The 18,889-nt window shown below is 39.4% G+C and overlaps 1 protein-coding gene across 1 annotated transcript in view; it reads left to right on the top strand.

Annotated features, from left to right (window-relative positions):
* Positions 1-18,889, top strand: part of LOC114049841 (histone-lysine N-methyltransferase SMYD3-like) — a 1,050,735-nt gene that overhangs the window by 189,500 nt on the left and 842,346 nt on the right. The window contains exons 3-4 of the mRNA XM_027871267.1: positions 13,753-13,860; positions 15,511-15,568. Coding sequence (XP_027727068.1) covers positions 13,753-13,860; positions 15,511-15,568 — 166 coding nt within the window. The remainder of the gene's footprint in view (positions 1-13,752; positions 13,861-15,510; positions 15,569-18,889) is intronic.

Raw genomic sequence — 18,889 nt, 5'->3', positions numbered from 1 at the left:
TCTTGATAAATATGACCATGGAGCTAATGCTGTTCAGTGATTTACTGATTAATAATAGAAACAAGAGAGAACAGAATGAAAAATGGGGCTGCATAGTAATAGAATTTAGCTAGGATGTTTATAATACATAAAAAGGCCTAATACAAGACAGGGCTACGTAGGTAGATAGGTGCTAGGTGGGTAGATAGGGGCTAGGTGGGTAGATAGGGGCTAGGTAGGTAGATAAGGGTTAGGTAGGTAGATAGGGGCTAGGTAGGTAGATAGGGGCTAGATTTTGGAGAGTCTTGAATTAGGAGGAATCTACACTTTGTGTGATCTTGGAAGACAGAGTTTGTTTTCTGTGTCTTGTACATAGTAGGTACTTAATAAATGTATTCACATTTTAATGGATGCGTTGAATTAAATTGGACTACTGAATGGTTATCAGTAGAGGAGTGAGTGACAGGAAAGGATGAGAATATTTGATTGGAGATAGGACATGAGCCAAAAATAAACAGGAGGCTTTTGTAATAGTCTAGAGACGGTACTGTGCTCTGTGAGCAAAGCAGAATTGAAGTAGCTCAAAAGAAGTGCGAGATGTGCACATTTAGAGAATCCAAACCAAATGTTCACATGGACTATTTGTGCCTGACCTGTGGTAGAACATTCCGAGCTCGTATTGGTCTGATCAGCCATAGTTGGATTCATTGTAACTTGACTCTAACATAGTGATGTCATTTGGGTCCTCTTCAAGAATGAAGAACAACAACCAGCCAACCAGGTGAGAAGACATAGGCAACTAACAAATCATGGGGGAGGAAAGGAAAGGACTGTTAGGAGAAATATTCATTAGCTAGTATACGTGTGTGTGTGTGTGTGTGTGTGTGTGTGTGTGTGTATAAAGTTATTTTACTTCAATAAAAATGGAAGCTCCTTGAGGTTAGGTACTGTTTTTTCCCGCATTGTATCCTCAACGGAATGAAGTGTCTGACATATTGTAAGTGCTTAATAAATGTTTGTTTGCTGATTGCCAGACAGAAATAACCAAACTTTTGTCAGCTAATTAGATGTGTAGGCTGAGAGAACAAAGAAGATAGAAAAATTACTCCAGGGTTATGGGCCTAAGAGATTGGGAGGATGGTAGTGCCACTACCAAAAGAGAGAGGTATTGGAGGAGGGGGACCACATTGGGGGGAAGACGTTGACTTCAGTTTTAGACATGTTGAATTTGAGTTGCTGATAAGACATCCAGGAGATAAATGGTTTTGGAGCTCAGAAAGTAGAAGCTTCTTATCTTTGTGGGTGTTTTAAATGGAGTTATATTTTTGTAAGACAGACAATATTTCTGATAAGTTTCTTTTAACAATGTTTTCATTCTGAACTTAACACGCACCAAATAAAATGGGCAATTCCATGTACATAGTAGAGCAACAACAATATTGGACGTGAAACTGAAAATCTGCATTATATACAGCTTTCTTTTCTTTCCAAATATAAAATAAATTCACTGTGTAATTTTTAAAACTGTCCTTCCTGCTTGTGATTCTTTATGGCTGTTTCTTCTCTTCTGCGCATTAAAAAAAAGCTTCAATGACTCTGCCTTTTTTTATTTTTCCTTCTTTTTTTGTTTACTTTTCCCCATACCTGTTCTTCATTCCACCTTACCTCCATATTGGAAAAAAAAAAGAAAAACAAAGTTCTTGTCACAAGTACGCATAGTCAAGTAGCAACAACAACAAACCCACAATAGCTGTGTAGAAGAAATATGACTTATTCTGTGTCTTGAGTCCATCAATTATGTACCTATGCAATAGATATTTAATTTGGTATTGCACTATTTTTATTGCTGAGGTACTCTGGGCAGACTGGCTGAAGCTCTGAGAATTTCATTGTGGTATCACACAATGTGGGAAAGAAGGATGGTAGGTGGGAAAGTGGGAAAGTAGATGGCAAGTAAGGTTTCAAGTTCAATTCAGTAGACATTAAGTGCCTCGTATGTGCCAGGCACGGTAATAGTGCTGTTGCTACAAAAAGAGGCAAAAGACAGTCCTTGCCTTCCAGGAACTTACAGTCTAATGGAGGAAAGGACATGAAAGCATAAGTATGTTTCTGACCTCCTGAGAGAATTGTTAGGAGCTCCTGAGTCTGTTTCCCTTGGTGGTCTTGTGTGCTATTATGTTGGATCCTACACGATTGGAGAGCCAGAGAACAGAATATATCCCTAATGGAAGCTGGATGGTGATGTATATGACCTGAAGATTTCAGCCTCAGAGCTATGTAGGTGGCTTTTGAACTGAGTTCAGTTTTTCATAACTAGGAAAGATCTCTGTGGTTGTCACCATCATGATAGACTATAATAACTTGACTTCTTTTGGGAAGAAATCCCTATTACAAAGCATGTTGACATTTTAGTTGGTTTCGAATGCTTCTCTGTGTTATTGCACACACAAGAAGAGAGAGCCATATATTGCTATGAATAGCAATATTTACACAAGGGGAAGGCAAAACCTTATCTCACAAATTAATTTAATCAGTGTAATTTTATAGTAATATTATATAATGCTTACCCCCTGTCCACATACAAGAGAGAAAGACCTTGAGGCTGTGTAGTAGTATCCAGTTTATAGGGGAGTGGATGTGTGAGAATGTGTGTATGTCAGCAATGTCAGTGGGAGAGGACCTCCGCTAAGGAGGCCTGGATTGATCATGCCGACATAAAGATTCTCTCTCAACAGCTCTGAGATAGAGCACAGAGTCCTAGTGCTTTACTTTCCTCTAGTTTGTAGATCTGGCATAAAAGAGAAGCAGAGGGTTGAAGTCATGTGGATATTACAGGGGTATGGAAGAGAGAGATTTGTGGTTGACTGGGTTGAGAAGGGTGTTATGTCTAATCTCTGCACACCAGGGTTGATTCCGTGCAGGAACATGAATTTTCCTTTTCCTTTTGTTTCTCTCTCCAGCAAAGGAGAGGAGGGTGGGTTGTGAATCCTGGATGAAGGAAATGCCCTAAGTTCTCTTGGTACTACATAAGTATGTTCAATGCCCTATCAATCTGGGGGTGAAGGGCAAAAGCTTTGGTCTCCCAAACCTTGGGAACAACTCTTTGAGCAGGACTCATTTGGCTTATCATCCATTATTTTGAAAATCTCTGTCTGGAATAGTTAGGAGATTGATAGATCAGCACCTCAGATTGAATGTGTTTGTGTGTGTGTGTATTCATACATATGCATATATACATAGATATAGATGCATATATGTGCATATATATTTGTGTACATATTCCTTTAACTTTTTCTTTCCTTCCCATTGTGTTGTAAATGTCTTGAGAGCAGGATTTGGTCTCCATCTTTGTGTTCCCAGGACCATATGAGAGGGACGTAATTACTATTTCTTGGTTTGAATTCCTTTCTTCTTTTTTGCACTGGAGTCTATACTAGGGAGTCACATGAGAGGAGCCTCCTATTGGCAGGATGCAAATGTTGCAATTATACAACTAAATAAAATGTGTTTCTCTAGCAGTGATACGTTATTAATTTTGAAAAAAAAATCTGTGAATATTAGCTTGTGACGTGATTTTAAATCATCACTGTGGACTAATATGCAAAGTTAGATTAGCTGATTAAATAAAAATTCCTCAACTCTTCAAGTTTTGTAGGTCAGGGAACACTAGCAAAAAATGCTTTAATTTAATTGTCTATTTCTCTTTGAGCCAGGCTGCTTATTTAGTAATGAATCTAGATTTATTTTTTTTGGAAGTATACTTTTTTCAGATGAAAGACTTTTGAGTATTTGTACAGTGACGATTTGCTTTCTTTTGGAGGCTTCTGGCCAAGGCAGTTCCTGTACTCGAGGCTGTCATCTTGAAGAAAAGCATTTTGGAATCATGTAAAAGCAAATCTTTCCACTCCACTCTGCCTTCCCCATGTTTTCAAAGTCCCTTGTTGTTAGCTCTTGTGTCCCTTGTGGGACTTTACCATCTCTGTTCTCCAAGTCTGTGACAACTCAGTAAAGCTTTCTGAAGTTGCTTTCATTTTTTCCTATGAGCTGGCTTTCCCTATGATTGACAAAGGCTCTTTCTTGGGTCCTGGGGTGAGTTGGCAGAAGCAATTGGTATAGCTTTGGTGTTCTAGATGTAGCATTGAGTGCCCGAGAATATGCCTTGATGAAAGGCAACGTATTGGAAGCGAACTTTTGAAGACAGCTTGAAAAATGTACAAATCTTTGGCAATTTCTAAGCTGCAACAGTGGACTCTCCATTTGTTCTTTAGTTTCTCTACACTCCCTATTGCCTCCAGGACAAAATGCAAACTCTAACTTGGCATTTAAAGCCCTTTACAATCTGACTCCCTTTAGCCTTCATTTGCAGGCTTGCTGAACACTATTCCCATTATACACTGTGAGTCCCAGCCAAAATGGTCTGTTTGCTCTTTTCCAAACTTGGCATTCCATCTCCTGCCTTTGTCTTTGCAGAACTGTCCTGGTTCTTGGAATTCACTCCCTCCTCACCTCTGTCTTTTGTAATCCCTAGCTTCCTTCAAGGCTTAGCCATGTTAGGGGAAGCCTTTCCTGATCCATCAAGGTGTTCGTGCTTTCTCCCTCTTTAAATGATTGCCTATTTGGTTATTTGTTTAAATAATAACAATAATGATGATTGTGGTGATAGCTAACATTTATATAGTGCCTCCTATGTGCCAGATACTGTGCTAAGTGCTTTACAAGTATTATCTCATTTGATCCTCACAACAACCCTGAGTGGTAGATGCTGTTATTATTCTTGTTTTACAAATAAGGAAACTGAGGCAAATGCCAGGTCACCCAGCTAGTAAGTGTCTGGGGCTGGATTTGAACTCAGGTCTTCATGACTGCAGGCCTAGCACTTTATCCAGTCGTTTCAGTCATCTCTGACTCTTTGTGACTTCTTTTGGGGTTTTCTTGGAAGAGATACTGTGGTTTACCATTTCCTTTTCCAGCTCATTTTACAGATGAGGAAACTGAAGCAAACAGGTTAAGTGATCTGCCCAAGGTCACCCAGCAAGTGTCTGAGGCTGTATTTGAACTCAGATCTTTCTGACTCCAGTCCTATCATTTTATCCCCTGTGCAACCTAGCTGCCCCCATGTTGTATCTCTCAGAGTTAAGATGTTTAATAAATTCCTTTTGGATTGTGTTCTACATGAGAACTGTAGCAATTGTAGCAAAGGCCTCTTAATAAAAGGATTTGTTCTGTAAAATTTGGACTTAGTCAGAAGACCGACCCAGGGACCTAGAAGCCACATGTGGCCTCGAGGCCACAGGTTCCCCATCCCTGGGCAGGGGAATTCCATGCCCAATCATATCTTTGGTCTGAGCAGGATATGCAAGAATTGGTTAGTGGCACTTCTCGAATGCTAGGCGTTTGTGGAACACAATGATAACCCAGTGATCATCTAGCAGTAGAGACAATCGGACTTGGATATTGGACTTTTTCCAGATTTCATTTTCATTAGATTTTAATTAGAGATCATTACGTAGTATGTTTGCCAACTAGATTAGAATTAAGTACATCTTGAAGCCAAGTAAGGGAGACAAAAAAGCCACAGCCCTGAATGTTGAATAGTAATGTACAATTATATAGCACTTTATAATTTACACAATAATTTCCTCACAACAATATTAATCAGATAACCACCACTCTGGTTAGGGTCCACAGCATCTCTAACCTAGACTACTGTAACAACAGCCTGCTAATAATAGGACTTTTGGCTTCCATTCTCTTTCCTTAGTCTGATATATTCTCTCTACAACTGCCAAAATAACCCCCCTAAAACATGTGTGATTACGTCGCTTTCCTGCTCAAGGAACTTCATTGACTCCTCATTGAATAAAATAGAAACTGTTCAGCTTGGCAAGGAAAGCCCTTCATGCTTTGGCTCCAGCCTGCCTTTCCAGGTTTATTGTGTATTACTCTACCTCCACCATAGGCACGCAGAGTATATACTCTCTACACACTAACTCCATTCACAGATTCTACCTTCTAACAAAAGCAGCCTTTTGGCCGTTCCGTGTACTCAGTACTCCATCTCTTACCTTTGGGCCCTTGCCCAAATTGTCTCCTTTGACAGTAATGTACTCCTTCCTTAATCTTTTTGAATCTCTTCCCCCAAGGTTTAGATCATGCACCATCTGCTATGGCAGTTCTTTCCTGATGTTAGGGCTCATTTCCTGCTCCTCAGATACATTATATGCTTGTCTAAATCCTGTAGTCCCCGGTAGAATATAAGCTTCTTGAAGGCAGGGACCGTTTCCCATTTTGTGTGTGGTCCATGTTCTGGAGCAGTTATCCCAATTCCCATTCACATGGATCAGTGGAGTCCCTAGAGGGTAGCTACTACATCTCCTCTCAGGGTTCTTGGGGTCATTCTGAGGGGCTTTAGGGAGAATTCTTTTTTTCAGTATGATAGCTCCCAAAATGCCACATGTTTAGTGGCTATCATTTAGTCATCCAGACTTAGGTAGCTTTTAGAAAAGGGTATTCATAAGAACAATTGTATGAAACAACCTTCAAAAGTCTTTGACACACTCTCCTACAAGTACATAAAAAAGTTCAGGGGAGATGGGGCACAAACTTAGGGGGCATATGTGGCAAAGGGAGTATCTTGTGGTACCTGGAAGTCCCTTTTGCTGGAGTCCTCAAGATGTTCATCTAAGATATGGTATAATTTCCTGTTGAACTTTTTGTAGTGCTATGAATCTGTAACCAATCTGTCTCTATCTCCTGATGCAACCACTGCCCTCAGCTGTTCCAGGGATACTTCTAGGATGCTGATGGGAAGAACGGAAGTCCTCTAGATTTCCAAAGTTTGCAAGATTCTCTTCTGGCCAGGGAAAGGGAGAACAAGGCCAAGTCCAAATATGGGCCACTGCCCTCTGCCCCTGCTCCCAAAGTGATTCCTTCTCATAGGTGGCTTTTTCATCTATTATCAGAGCTTGCTCAAATCTAAATCTTGGAGTTGTGGCCAAATTGGCTGGATATTTTATAAATGACCCAGTGGACATGACCAAGTTTATTTAGCCAATCCAAACTCTTTTCCCTTGCTATCTCATTTCCAGTTCCTCTAGTGACTTATCTGAGACATCTGAATTGATAAGACCTTTTCTCACATCACCAGAATGGCTTTGATTCTGCTGAAACCTACACATTCCCACCTAGTTAAGGTTCTAATCTAGGGCATAGGATTTGAGGATTTACTTTAGTTGGGGTAATTTGATTGATTTACTCAGTCCACATCCACTCTTACATGCATTTTCACAGTTCAATTCCATGCACATTATAGGGGCTTTACAAAAAATGATTGTTGGGTCAGATAGGTAGTGGTTGTACAATTTTCTGGGTTCATATGGCTAGCTAGGAGTACAGGAATCCAGGTCTTTTGATCCCAAGCCAGTTATCTTTTCTCTTTACTAGCAAGAGAGGGGTGACCAGAAGGAGGGGGTCTGGAAGCACTTCCTATGAGGAATGGTTGAAAGGACTAGGATTTTGGCCTGGAGGTGCAATACTAGGGTGAGTCATCACACTTTTCTTCAAATTTGGAAGGATAATCACATAGAAAGAGTAAATTTGTTTTGACAGTTAATAAATATTTATTAAGCACCTACTATCCACTAGAAATTGTGTTAAGTACTGGGGATACAAAGAAAGGCAAAAGATAGTCCTATGTTTTTCCAAAGGATAGCCTACATCCGTTGGGATAAAATTACAGGGAACTCTATTTCTATATGTAACATGGCTTAATGTCCCCCCAAAGGCTCTGGGCTATAGCTACACTCAGCCTGAGCCCAATTCTTAGGGATTATGGCAATGGGGTCAATTTCCCTTCATTTTGCTTATTACCCTTGGTTTTATTAATCTAGGAAAGTTTAGGGTCTAGCTTGTTGCTAACATGTCCTAGATGTTTGGTAGGGTCTCCAAATTCCAAACATCTATTCAGTTATCAATATGGTTAGTTAATTATTAGGGGAAAGCCATTATTTTACCCCACATTTTACCCTGCAAATACTAAAGACTGTTAGCTCCCTCTGAAAAAGAAAATAAAGAAGGGGAAGGAATGTGTCAGGGACTGTGCTAAATAAGCGCTTTTTATAAATATTATCTCATTTGAGTCTTATAGCAACCCTGTGGGGTAGGCACTATTATTACCATCCCAATTTTACATATGGGAAAACTGAGCAAATAGTGATTAAGTGATTTGCCCAGGGTCACACAGCTAATACTGTCTGAGACTGGATTTGAATTCAGGTCTTCCTGACTCAAGGCCCAGTGCTCTATCCAGCGCACCGCCTAGCTACCTCAAGGAGCCTAGCATTGCTATTGGGGCAACCTTCTGTCATTCCAGTATGTCCTTTCCCCCACACAGAGTCCTGCACACTATCCCCCAGCTTGTAATGTCTTTAAGATTCCTCCCAAGCTTTGGATCTGACTGAGCAAGCAGGCCTCTTCTCATCAGACCTCCAATGTCTAAAGAACTTGGTTTTTCAGGTAGGATACCGCAAAGGGACCATGCAGATTGTCTCTTTCTTTCTCCAAGGAGCATACCTTGAATTTCTGTCTAGAAGGTCCAGTGTCTGAATTTTCACTCAGGAACTCTTGAATTTGGAGTTGTCCAGGACACAACTCTCAAAGCTGCTGCCACCCAGGAAATCTCCCTTCTCTTCTAGGAGGCTAGAATCCCTTCTCCCCTGCTCAGGAGATTGTGGTGCAAGAACATTGTACTTCAATTCCCTTGTCAGACATATATCTCCCACTGCTGTGGGCTTTTGCTGTCAGTTGCCACTGCTGCTACTTGTGGGGAAAGAGGAGAGAGAAGTCTCTGCCCTGCCCTGCCTCTTGCCTCCCAACATTTGCTGTGCTCTGGAAAAAAGAGCAAGAGAAAAGGCAAAGTGTGGCAATTAACTCTTTTTTATAGGCTAAGAGTAGAGGTGACCAATGTCAAACAGCCAACCATCTGGAGTTCTCTCTGGCCTGTCAATTGCTTCCAAACGATGTCTCCCATTCTCTATTTTCATCACTTTAATTGGTGAACTCTTCAGTTTCATCAAGGACTCCTTGACTGAGCTAGGATAGAGTGGCTGTGGGTAGAGGGCTGAGCCTGGAATCAGGAAGACTCATCTTCCTGAATTCATCCAGCCTTAGACTCTTCCTAGCTGTGTGACCCTGGGCAAGTCACTTAATCCTGTTTGCCTCAGTTTCCTCATCTGTAAAATGAGCTGGAGAAGGAGATTGGCAAGCTACTCCAGTATCTTTGACAAGAAAACCCCAAATGGTCACAACTGAAAAAATGACTCTAGCTCTAGACAGAGCTATCTAACATTTGTGAACCATCTGCCTTGTGAGAGGACACTCCAGTAAGTGCAAAGTGCTGAGAGTAGATCACCATTTGTCAGGCAAGAGAATTCCTATCTTGGGTAGGAGGTTGATCCCTTCAACCTCTAAGATTCTCTGGTTCTGTGATTAATGAATAATTTTCTGTTTAAGAAACATTGTTTGAATATGAACCTTCAGTTCTGGAAGGGGTGAGGAGTAGATCCATTAATCAGGGAGAGAATAAACCTCTATCAGTTCGTGGGTCTGGTAGCCAGAGGTGACTATAATTTTTGAGCTCAGCTCAGAATTACTCTTTTTTTTCTTCCTTTGAGTAAATTGTTGAACTGTGAATGATCTTGTTTTATAGGAAAAGACAGAGAGGTTAAGATAGCAATGTCATTTTATTGGAAGGAAGAGAGATAAAATGACCTTTTTATCCCTATCTTAACATCTCACCAATTCTTTCCTCTGTATGTAATCAAGATCAGTCATAGGTTGGTTGGCTGAAGAAGCAGGGTTGTTAGTTTTTATGTTCTCCTGTATTGAAAATGATCTTTGAAGTTATTATTTTGAGTGGTGGAGGAGATTTTAATTTCGGTTCCCCAGTTTCTTACTGAATCTGCTAAATGGTGCCAGGTTCAAATAAAATAATAAAAAATCCATTCCATATGTGCAAAGTCCTCTGTTAGGCACAAGATCGAAAGTATGATAAATGTTTCTTGGATTGAATTGGATCAAATAAATACCTTGCTTGAAGAAAATCTAAACTTATAAAGCTAATTAAGGGATGCTTCTTTGTTTTTCTTTGCTTTAAAAAGAAAGTTCATTGTCACAGTTTCCTTTGAAATAGTGAGTTCATCTAGTGCATTAGAAATCTGATTTGATTTACACACACCTTTTCAGGAATATTATATCAGTTGCATAAAATTGGGCTCTACCTTTCGTTGGTAGCTACCTTTCAAAATCATTGTCATATCCACAGAAAAGAAAATTTTATGTTTAATGTTGCCTTTGGCTCTCATCAATTCTTTTGGTATTACAAAAGCAACTGGTTGTAATGGAAAGAACACTGGATTTGAAGGCAGAAGATGGTGGCTGAAGACATGGATCTGCTGCCTTGGACAAGACTCCTAACTGCTCTGACACCTAGTGTTTTTTCCCTATAAAATAGAAATAATGATGATGATGATGATGGTGGTGATGATGGTATATTCATACCTCATAGAGTTATGAGGAAAATGTTTTATGAACCTTAAAATGTAGTATACATGTGAGTTATTATTACTGTTAGTTATAATAACAACACTAACATTTATATGGCACTTTAATGTTTGTAAAGTGCTTTAGAAGTATTATCTCATTTGATTCTCATAAGAATCCTTGGAAGTAGATACTATTATTAATCCTTATTTTATACATTACAAACTGAGGCAGACATAAGGTAAGTAACTTGCCCAGGGTCACAGAGCTAGTAAGTGTCTGAGGCCAAATTTGGACTCAAGTTCTTGTCTCCAGGCGCAGTACTCTAGCCACTGTATTACCTAACTGCACATTATCCTCATGGAGTGTCATGATGGTATCACTAAACTATCAGATCCCGTAGGCAGTGCCAAATATTCATTCAGTCATTGTAAGTACTCCTACTCATACAGATTACAAGCCTTCTTCTATTGATGACTGGCCTTTGAGAGTTGCTAAAGCTTCCCCCAAAATTCACTCCTCTCCAGTCGACCTGATGACAAACCTTTCTTCAGGTCACATGCAGTCTATCACTGCCCTTGTACTGAAAAGCTTTTCAGGGTGCCAGGCCTGGCGTCAGGAAGACGAGTCTTCCTGAGTTCAAATCTGGCCTCAGACACTTACTAGCTATGTGACCCTGGGCAAGTCACTTTACCCTGTTTGCCTCAGTTTCTTCATCTGTAAAATGAGCTAGAGAAGGAAATGGCAAAACCACTACAGTATCCTTGCCAAGAAAACCCCAGATAGGGCCACAAAAAGTTGGACGTGATTGAAATGACTGAACAACAGGACCAGTCAGAACTTGTGCTTTGCTGATGTAGCTTTTGGGAGCTCAAGAGTTCCTTCTGGTCCATGATGAAGCAATGGATTTGAGTGGAGGAATTATAATTATGATGAAAGGAAGTGTGATGTTGTGGCTAGAGAGGGCTGGCTTCAGAGTCAAGAAGACCTGAGTTCAAGATCTGCCTCTGACATATTCTGGCCATGTGACCTTGGGCAAATCATTCAACCTCTCAGTGTCCTGGGGCACCTCTCAAAGAGCTGATCTGATAGAAACACTTTCTTTACCAGCAGTTCTCCTTGCCAGTAAAACCCCAGATTTGGTTCCAGATCCAAATGAAAAACAACCACTACTGTCACCACCAGCTCTCAGTTCTATAACACTTTATGGTTTACAAGACACATTCCCCTAACAACCCTGTGAACGATCTAGATCACATATTATCTCCATTCTATAGATAGCTAGAATTTATAAAACACTTTAAGGTTTTCAAAGCAATTCACATGTGTTATCTTATCTAAGCCTTGCTACAATCCTGTGAAGTAGGTACTGTTATTATCTCCATTTTACAGTTGAAGAAATTGAGGCTTAGGTTAAGTAACTTTACCAAGGCTATCTAGATAGTCAGTGTCTGAGACAGGATTTGAACTCAAGTTCTTACTGACTCCAAGTTTAATACTTTGCACACTGTGGCCACCTTGCTGTTTGATGAAAAATGGGAGGTTCAGAGGAGATATTACTGTAGCAGGGTCATAGGACCATAAGATCACAGGATCAGAGCCAGGAGGGTCCTTAGATGTAATATATACCGCCCTCTTTTTTTATAGAGGAGGAAAGTCCTCAGAAAGCAGAAAAGACAATTATAGTTATATAACTTATGACTGGGAGATCCAAGTTTGAACCTAGCTGTCCTGCTTCCAGGATCTGTTTTCTTTCCTTTATTCCAAAAACACCAAAGACATTGAAGAACAATTCCAGAACAAAGAGGAAGGTGTGGGAGCTTCTGGGAAACATCAGTGGCAGATAAACCAGCCCCAAGCTGCATTGGGTTCTACTGATGCAATTGTGGTTCTAAACTTTAGGACAGTTTTCAGGTGTGTAGTGTGGAATAGTGTGGCTTCCTTCTTGGTCATCTGAGCACAATAGCTTTTCATTGTCATTGTCATAGCATTACCTTTCAGCACTATCTTCCAATACTGCAGGACAACAAATTAGATGTTTATTTATGAGGCTTATATTTTATCTGGCTGTTTCATGGTGATATGCTAAGTGCTATCTTCTCCAGTTGGTTTTCCTCTTCTATCTGCTTTATTTTCTATATGTACTTGAGTATATATAGAGTAGAGATTCCTTGAGAGTAGGGATTGCTTCATTCTTTGTATGTGTGTATATACCTATGAATATGCCTGAATATTGTTGCTTAGTTGTTTTCAGTCATATCTGACTCTTTGTGACTCCATGTGGTGTTTTCTTGGCAAAGATACTGGAATGGTTTGCCTTTTCTTCTCCAGCTCATTGTACAGATGAGGAAACTGAGGCAAACAGAGTTAAGTCCAGGATCACATAGCCAGTAAGTGTCTGAGGCTAGATTTGAACTCAGGAAGATGAGTCTTTCTGATTTTAAGCCTGGCACTCTATCCACTGTATCACCTATCTGCCCTATGCCTTTCATATAGTAGGCACTTAATAAATATTTGTTGATTGATTAAGGCACTAAAAATATTTGTCTACCTTCAGAAAAACTTCTATTATTGCAGCATGATATAGTGGAAAAAATCATGTTTTTAGAGTCTCCCAACTCTAAAAAGTTTGGGAGACTTGAATTCCAGTACCATCTGCCATGTACTTGCTATGAATAAAAAGCTAGTAACAATAACTAGCATTTGTATAGCACTTTAAAGGTTGCAAAGTACTTTCCATCTCTTAACTCATTTGTATGTGATGTTCAAGTCACTTTATCTATTTGGGATCCAGCTTCTTAATTTTTAAAATGACTTGATCTTGTTGAGTTCTAAGACCTGGTCCAGCTTTTAGATCCTGTGATACTGTGAATTTCATGAAGCTGAAAAACTCCCCCTTTTCAGTAATGCCTCCTTAAAAGTTAGTAAGGAAGTCTTATTGACTTCCTTTGGCCCCCATCAGCAGGTAATAACTAGTCTAAGAGTTCAGGGACAAAGATGGAGTTGAGACTGCTCTTAATTCCGTGCCTGCATAATTGCACAATTGGCGAAGGCTGCGTCCTGGGGTCATTAACAGAGGTTAAGTGTTCCCTTCCCTTCTCTGTTTTGAAGTTATAGATACACAGATTGTGGGAATTACATGAGTACCTATGACTCTTTTCTACTCCAGTGTGAACTATGCTTAAATTTTGATGCGTTGTGTGTCTCTTCCTACCCCCTCTCTTGTCTTAACAGAAACAAGCTTGGCAGGACCACAAGCGAGAATGTAAGTGCCTTAAGAGCTCAGAGCCCAAGCTTCCTCCTGACTCTGTCAGACTTCTTGGCAAAGTTGTTTTCAAACTAGTAAGTAAAACTCAGGAAATTTGCCCAGGAGCACTTTTCACAGTTGCTTTATTTCATTTTATATATATATATATATATAGAGAGAGAGAGAGAGAGAGAGAGAGAGAGATAGATAGATAGATAGATATGTATCTATATATATATATTTAAATTCACATTTAAAACTGAAGATTAAGCCTAGGTTTGGGAGGGAAGTGGGTTTTAAGAACCAGTCTGCTGTGGCTTTGGGTTCTGTAGAAGTGACTACATTGAGAGACATAATGGAATCCAGGTTCTTTGTCCCCTCTAGGAGTGGGGGAGAAGATCACGACTTTGCTCTTGAGTAAGTTGGGCTATAGGGTATCAGAGCAGTGCCTGCTACTTTGGTCTTAGAGATTTCTGATGTGATCCTGTCTCCAGCGCAGTAATCTAATAGCACATATAAAAGTACCCTATCCTCAGCCCATCTACCACCTCCATCACCTTTTAATAGTGATGATAAAAGCTAACATTTATAGAGTGCTTTAAGATTTGCAAAGAGCTTTACATGTATTATTTCACTCGCTCCTCACAACAACCATGAGAGGAAGGTGTTATTAGTACCCCTGTTTTACAGATAGGAAAACTGAGGCTGAGGGAAGTTGCCCAAGGATATGCAGCTAGTAAGTGTCTGAGACAGGATCCATGTCTTCCTGTCTCCTAGTTTAGCAAAATATTCAGCATGATACCTTGCTGCCTCATGTTACCTTGTAACCAATAGGGTAGGTCTTTGCTATGAAGACATGATCATGTCTTGGCATAGTAAATAAAGGATTGATTTTGGAATTAAGAAGACTAGGTTCAAGTTTTGTCCCTGGTTGTCATGTCCTTTAACCTCTCAGAGTCCATGACAATTCTGTAGACTCCATGCTAAAGAAAAGCTTCTTTACACTGATTAAACCATAGGTCTGGACCTTAAAAATGAAAAGGAAAAAAAAAAGAATTAATGAGTTATAAATCTCTTTTATAAGATATTATAAACAAAAGAACAAGGAAACCAAAACCATTTCAGTTCTACTTGATATGGAGTATCTAGTTGATTCTTTCAGGTAAGACTGTCATAATAGGACAAGTTTTGGTTGAATGGTACCATATTTGTATTTTTCTTCTCCTTAGCATTGGTTGAAATTACATTTTTTTAGCTTGCCGCCATGTAGTTTCCACATGATGGCTTCCATGAAATCCTACTCAATTTAAGCCCTGATTTAAAGAAGATTCCCTTGGATGTCTTGAATGCACCTAGAAGACTAAACAGCTTCCCTTACATCCTTGACAGCCTAGAAATGTCCCTTTCTTTGCTATTTGGCCAATTTTTAATCAAGTTAGAGTTTCATGGACTTAAAGCTGTAGCATTATTATACCTTTATGCATTGAAAAAAAATGAAAGTAATGCATAGCTATAGATGATTCTTATAAAAAGCCAGTAGCAGTTGAGGTATAATTTAGCCTGTAAAGTTGTTACTAATTAAATAGCTGAACCCAATAATTTAAAGAAGGCAGTTAAGTGGAAGGAATAGAATCCTGGGAAGCATCTGCTTGCCAGACTTCATTAGCAAATAGTCGCCCCCAAATGATGCTTAAGTATCTGAGCTTTTAAATTGCTGATGATGTTTTTTCTTTTTTCCTCCATAGCTGAGAGAATCATCTTGTGCTTCTGAAAAACTCTACTCCTTTTTTGATATGGAGTCAAGTAAGTGATTGTCAGCTTAAACTCTCTTAATAAATATCGGCCACTATTTGTCAAGCTCTATAGCTTTTTAAATTTTTGTCTCTTCATTTCTGCAAGTGAAATTTTGTGGGGTTTCTTGGGTTCCTATGTGCAACAATGAACCCGAGTGTTGGATTAATTCTTGGTGGAGATGAGAGTGGGCCCTCATCCCTTTACTGATGAGGCATCTGTAAAGCAAGGGGGGGTGGAGGACGGAGTTTTGGTTCTGGTTCTGGTAATGTAAGAAGTCACAATAAGGGGGTAACCCTTAGAGATCATGGGATCAGTAGCTAAAAAGGAAACTGAGAGATCATCTGATCCAATTCTCATCATTTCACAAATGAGGAACCTAGGAAGATTAAATAATGTGCTCAGGACCAGGGATGGGATTTGGACTCTGGACCTCTTTCCCCAAATTCTTTAATACCCGGGACCTCTTTAATTATAATAGCTTACGTTTAGAGCTTCTTAGGCCTTTCTTTATATCCAAGGTTACCTTACATTTACACTTCATGAATCTTATATCTACCTATTCATTTATATGTTCTTCTCCCTTAGAATATAAACTCCTTGAAGGCAGCTTTTTACCTTTCTTTGTATTCCCAGCACTTAACACAGTGTCTGGCATACACGTAGAAAGTACTTTGTAAATACATATTGATTAATTGATTGAAATAATACTTTAAGATTCACAATCATTGTCCTCACAACAACCCTTCCAGGCCAGTAGTAGAAATATTGTCAAACCCATTTTGTAGATGAAGAAACTGAGACTTAGGAGATGTTAGGTGACTTGTTCAAGTTCACACAAGCAGTAAGTATTGGAATAAGGATGTAAAATTATAAATAATTAATTTTAGATTATGATTTAAATAATTTAAATACATAATAAATTATAATTATAACAGTGTATAATAGAATAATTATTATAGAAATTATAATCATAAAATTTTAGAATTGGAAGGAACCTTAGGGGTCGTATAGTCTAACCTGTATGTGAGCAAGGAAACCCTTTATGACATCTCTCCCAGTTAGCCACACTGTATGGAAAACCTCCCTCTAGTGTTGAGGCCCCTGTAAAGTAATGAATAATAGTTAAGTCTCATAATGCAAGCCTTATGCTAGGTGCTAAGGATACTTGGGTGAAGGATACCTGCCCTCATGGAGATTACATTCTATTAAAGAAGACAACATGTGTATAAATAAGTATACACAAAGAATGGGAATAGAATGGGATTGAATCTATGGTTTCATTGGTATGGGTAACCCCCAACGAGGAAATAAAGCTTTATTAATGAAGATCTGTACTTCTTCTGAACTCTTATTCTTAGAGAATTGCCTAAGAAGTACTAAGTACTAAGTACTAAGAAATTAAGTGACATGCCCTGGGTCGCACAGGTCTTCCTGACCCCAAAGTTGGCTCTCCATCCATTATACCATACTGCCTGTCATAATTACAAAATAGCACCTGTGAAGATCTGGAAAGTTTTTGTATAGAAGGTGGGGTGTAAGCAGAGTCCTGAAGGAAATGAGAGCAAGACTCTGGACTTACTCTACCAGAGTAAAGGCAACCCCTGACGGGTCAGAGTGATTCTTCTTAGATGCTACTGGCTCCAGTCCCCATTCCAGTGAATTTCCCCCTACTGTTAGCCATTAGAGGCCCAATTTCATTTAATCAATTAGCATAAATTAGCTTTATATTTACTGTGAAGATATAACAAGAACAGAACTATAAGCACCTGGAGCACACTCTCCCCTATGACAATTGGTCCTTGGGGAAAGTTGAAATGCTTTCTACATAACGCTAGGAGTAATGTTCATGTCCAAGATGCAGTATAGCCACTAAATGAGTCTTTCTTTCAGCTACTGCTGGGTTGGGCCCCTTAGGTCATTCCTCAGGGCCTTCCTGCCAGGGTGGGTTCCTCAGGTTGGGGTCTGATGGTTGTTCTTTGGGGCTTCAGAGTTGGGCTTTTTGGTTGCAAAACTTGTCATAGACTCTGGCTTCTAGATCTGATGGCTTGTCGTTCTGACCTTGCAAAGTTCAAAAGGTTATATTTGTCTCCACTGCCCTTCACTTAAAAGCACAAAGAATAGACACCATGGAGAGAGAAGCAGCAAAGGGCCAGGTGCTCATCTGCCCCATTTTGTTGGCCTCTTTGGGAAAGGATAAAGGCCAGAGACCCCTGTCCCACTTGGAGGTTTGTAGCCTGCCTTGCCTCTGAATTCTGTCTAAGCCAGGCAGGAAAGAACCAAATAAACAGCCTTATTTGTGCTGGTTGTTGCCTTTTTGGAATGGACACAAGGTTTGGTTCCACAGCCAACCAATAATCCATTTCTTTACCACATGGTTGGTAGACTGGAGCCAGTTACAGACTGTCAGACACTCTCCGCATCACATCTCAGAGCCCTTCAATTACATAGGATTACCTCTTTCTAGAAGCAGGCTCTCTCCCACCTTAGGATTACATCAGCTAAGCATGCTGTGCCCGCTCACCAGACTCTGATTTACACTGAGAAATGGTAGTGAAGTGGGAGAACATTCCAGGAACATGAATCAGCCAGTGCAATTGCCTCCTGAGACAATCTCTTCCACTTTTGGACAGATCTCCCTTTTTAAGGAGCTTAATTGCACACCAAACACACACATAAATGTATATGTATAAATGCATGTGTGTATATATGTACATATGTACAAATATATGTGTGTGTGTATATATATGTATATATATACATAGATACATATATACACACACATACTTATTTGTGTCTAATAATGGCCATCTCTAGGGCAAGGGGAAGGGAAGGGAAGAAAAAAAGGGGAAAAAAAAAGAAATTTACATGATAACTTTATTATATATTTAAAAAGAATAGCAAGTTGTACATAATAGATTTGCAGTTTCATGTGCAATCATCTTTTCTATTATACTATCTTACAGAAATACTTGCTTTATTCCATAACTTAAAAAGTAAAAATTCTTTGAAAAAGAAGCTTTTTAAAAAAACATCCAGCTAAAATCCAGTAGTTTTCTCACAGTTTCTCAGTCCATCTTATTTATGGTAGAAGTCATCACCCATCTGATAATCATTCTTTGATCAGAACTCCTAGAAATTTTTTTTTCCTCTTTTGTAAAGGAATAATAATTATAAAAGGGGTGCCGGTGGTTTTTTTTTAATAAAATACCCCAAATCTGGTAGTTTGGTTGATGAGGCAACTTTTTCTTTCTCTGTAACTGAAAGAATCTCTTTTTGTAATATGTAAGACTAAAATTGTTCAGGAAGACACCAGAGAAAGTGAGTAAAAAC

The sequence above is a fragment of the Vombatus ursinus genome, unplaced genomic scaffold (assembly GCF_900497805.2).
Source record: "Vombatus ursinus unplaced genomic scaffold, bare-nosed wombat genome assembly UNPS02014798.1, whole genome shotgun sequence".
Classification (NCBI taxonomy): domain Eukaryota; kingdom Metazoa; phylum Chordata; class Mammalia; order Diprotodontia; family Vombatidae; genus Vombatus; species Vombatus ursinus.
Note: the sequence above shows the minus strand (reverse complement) of the source record. Positions and strands in the feature narration are given on the sequence as shown.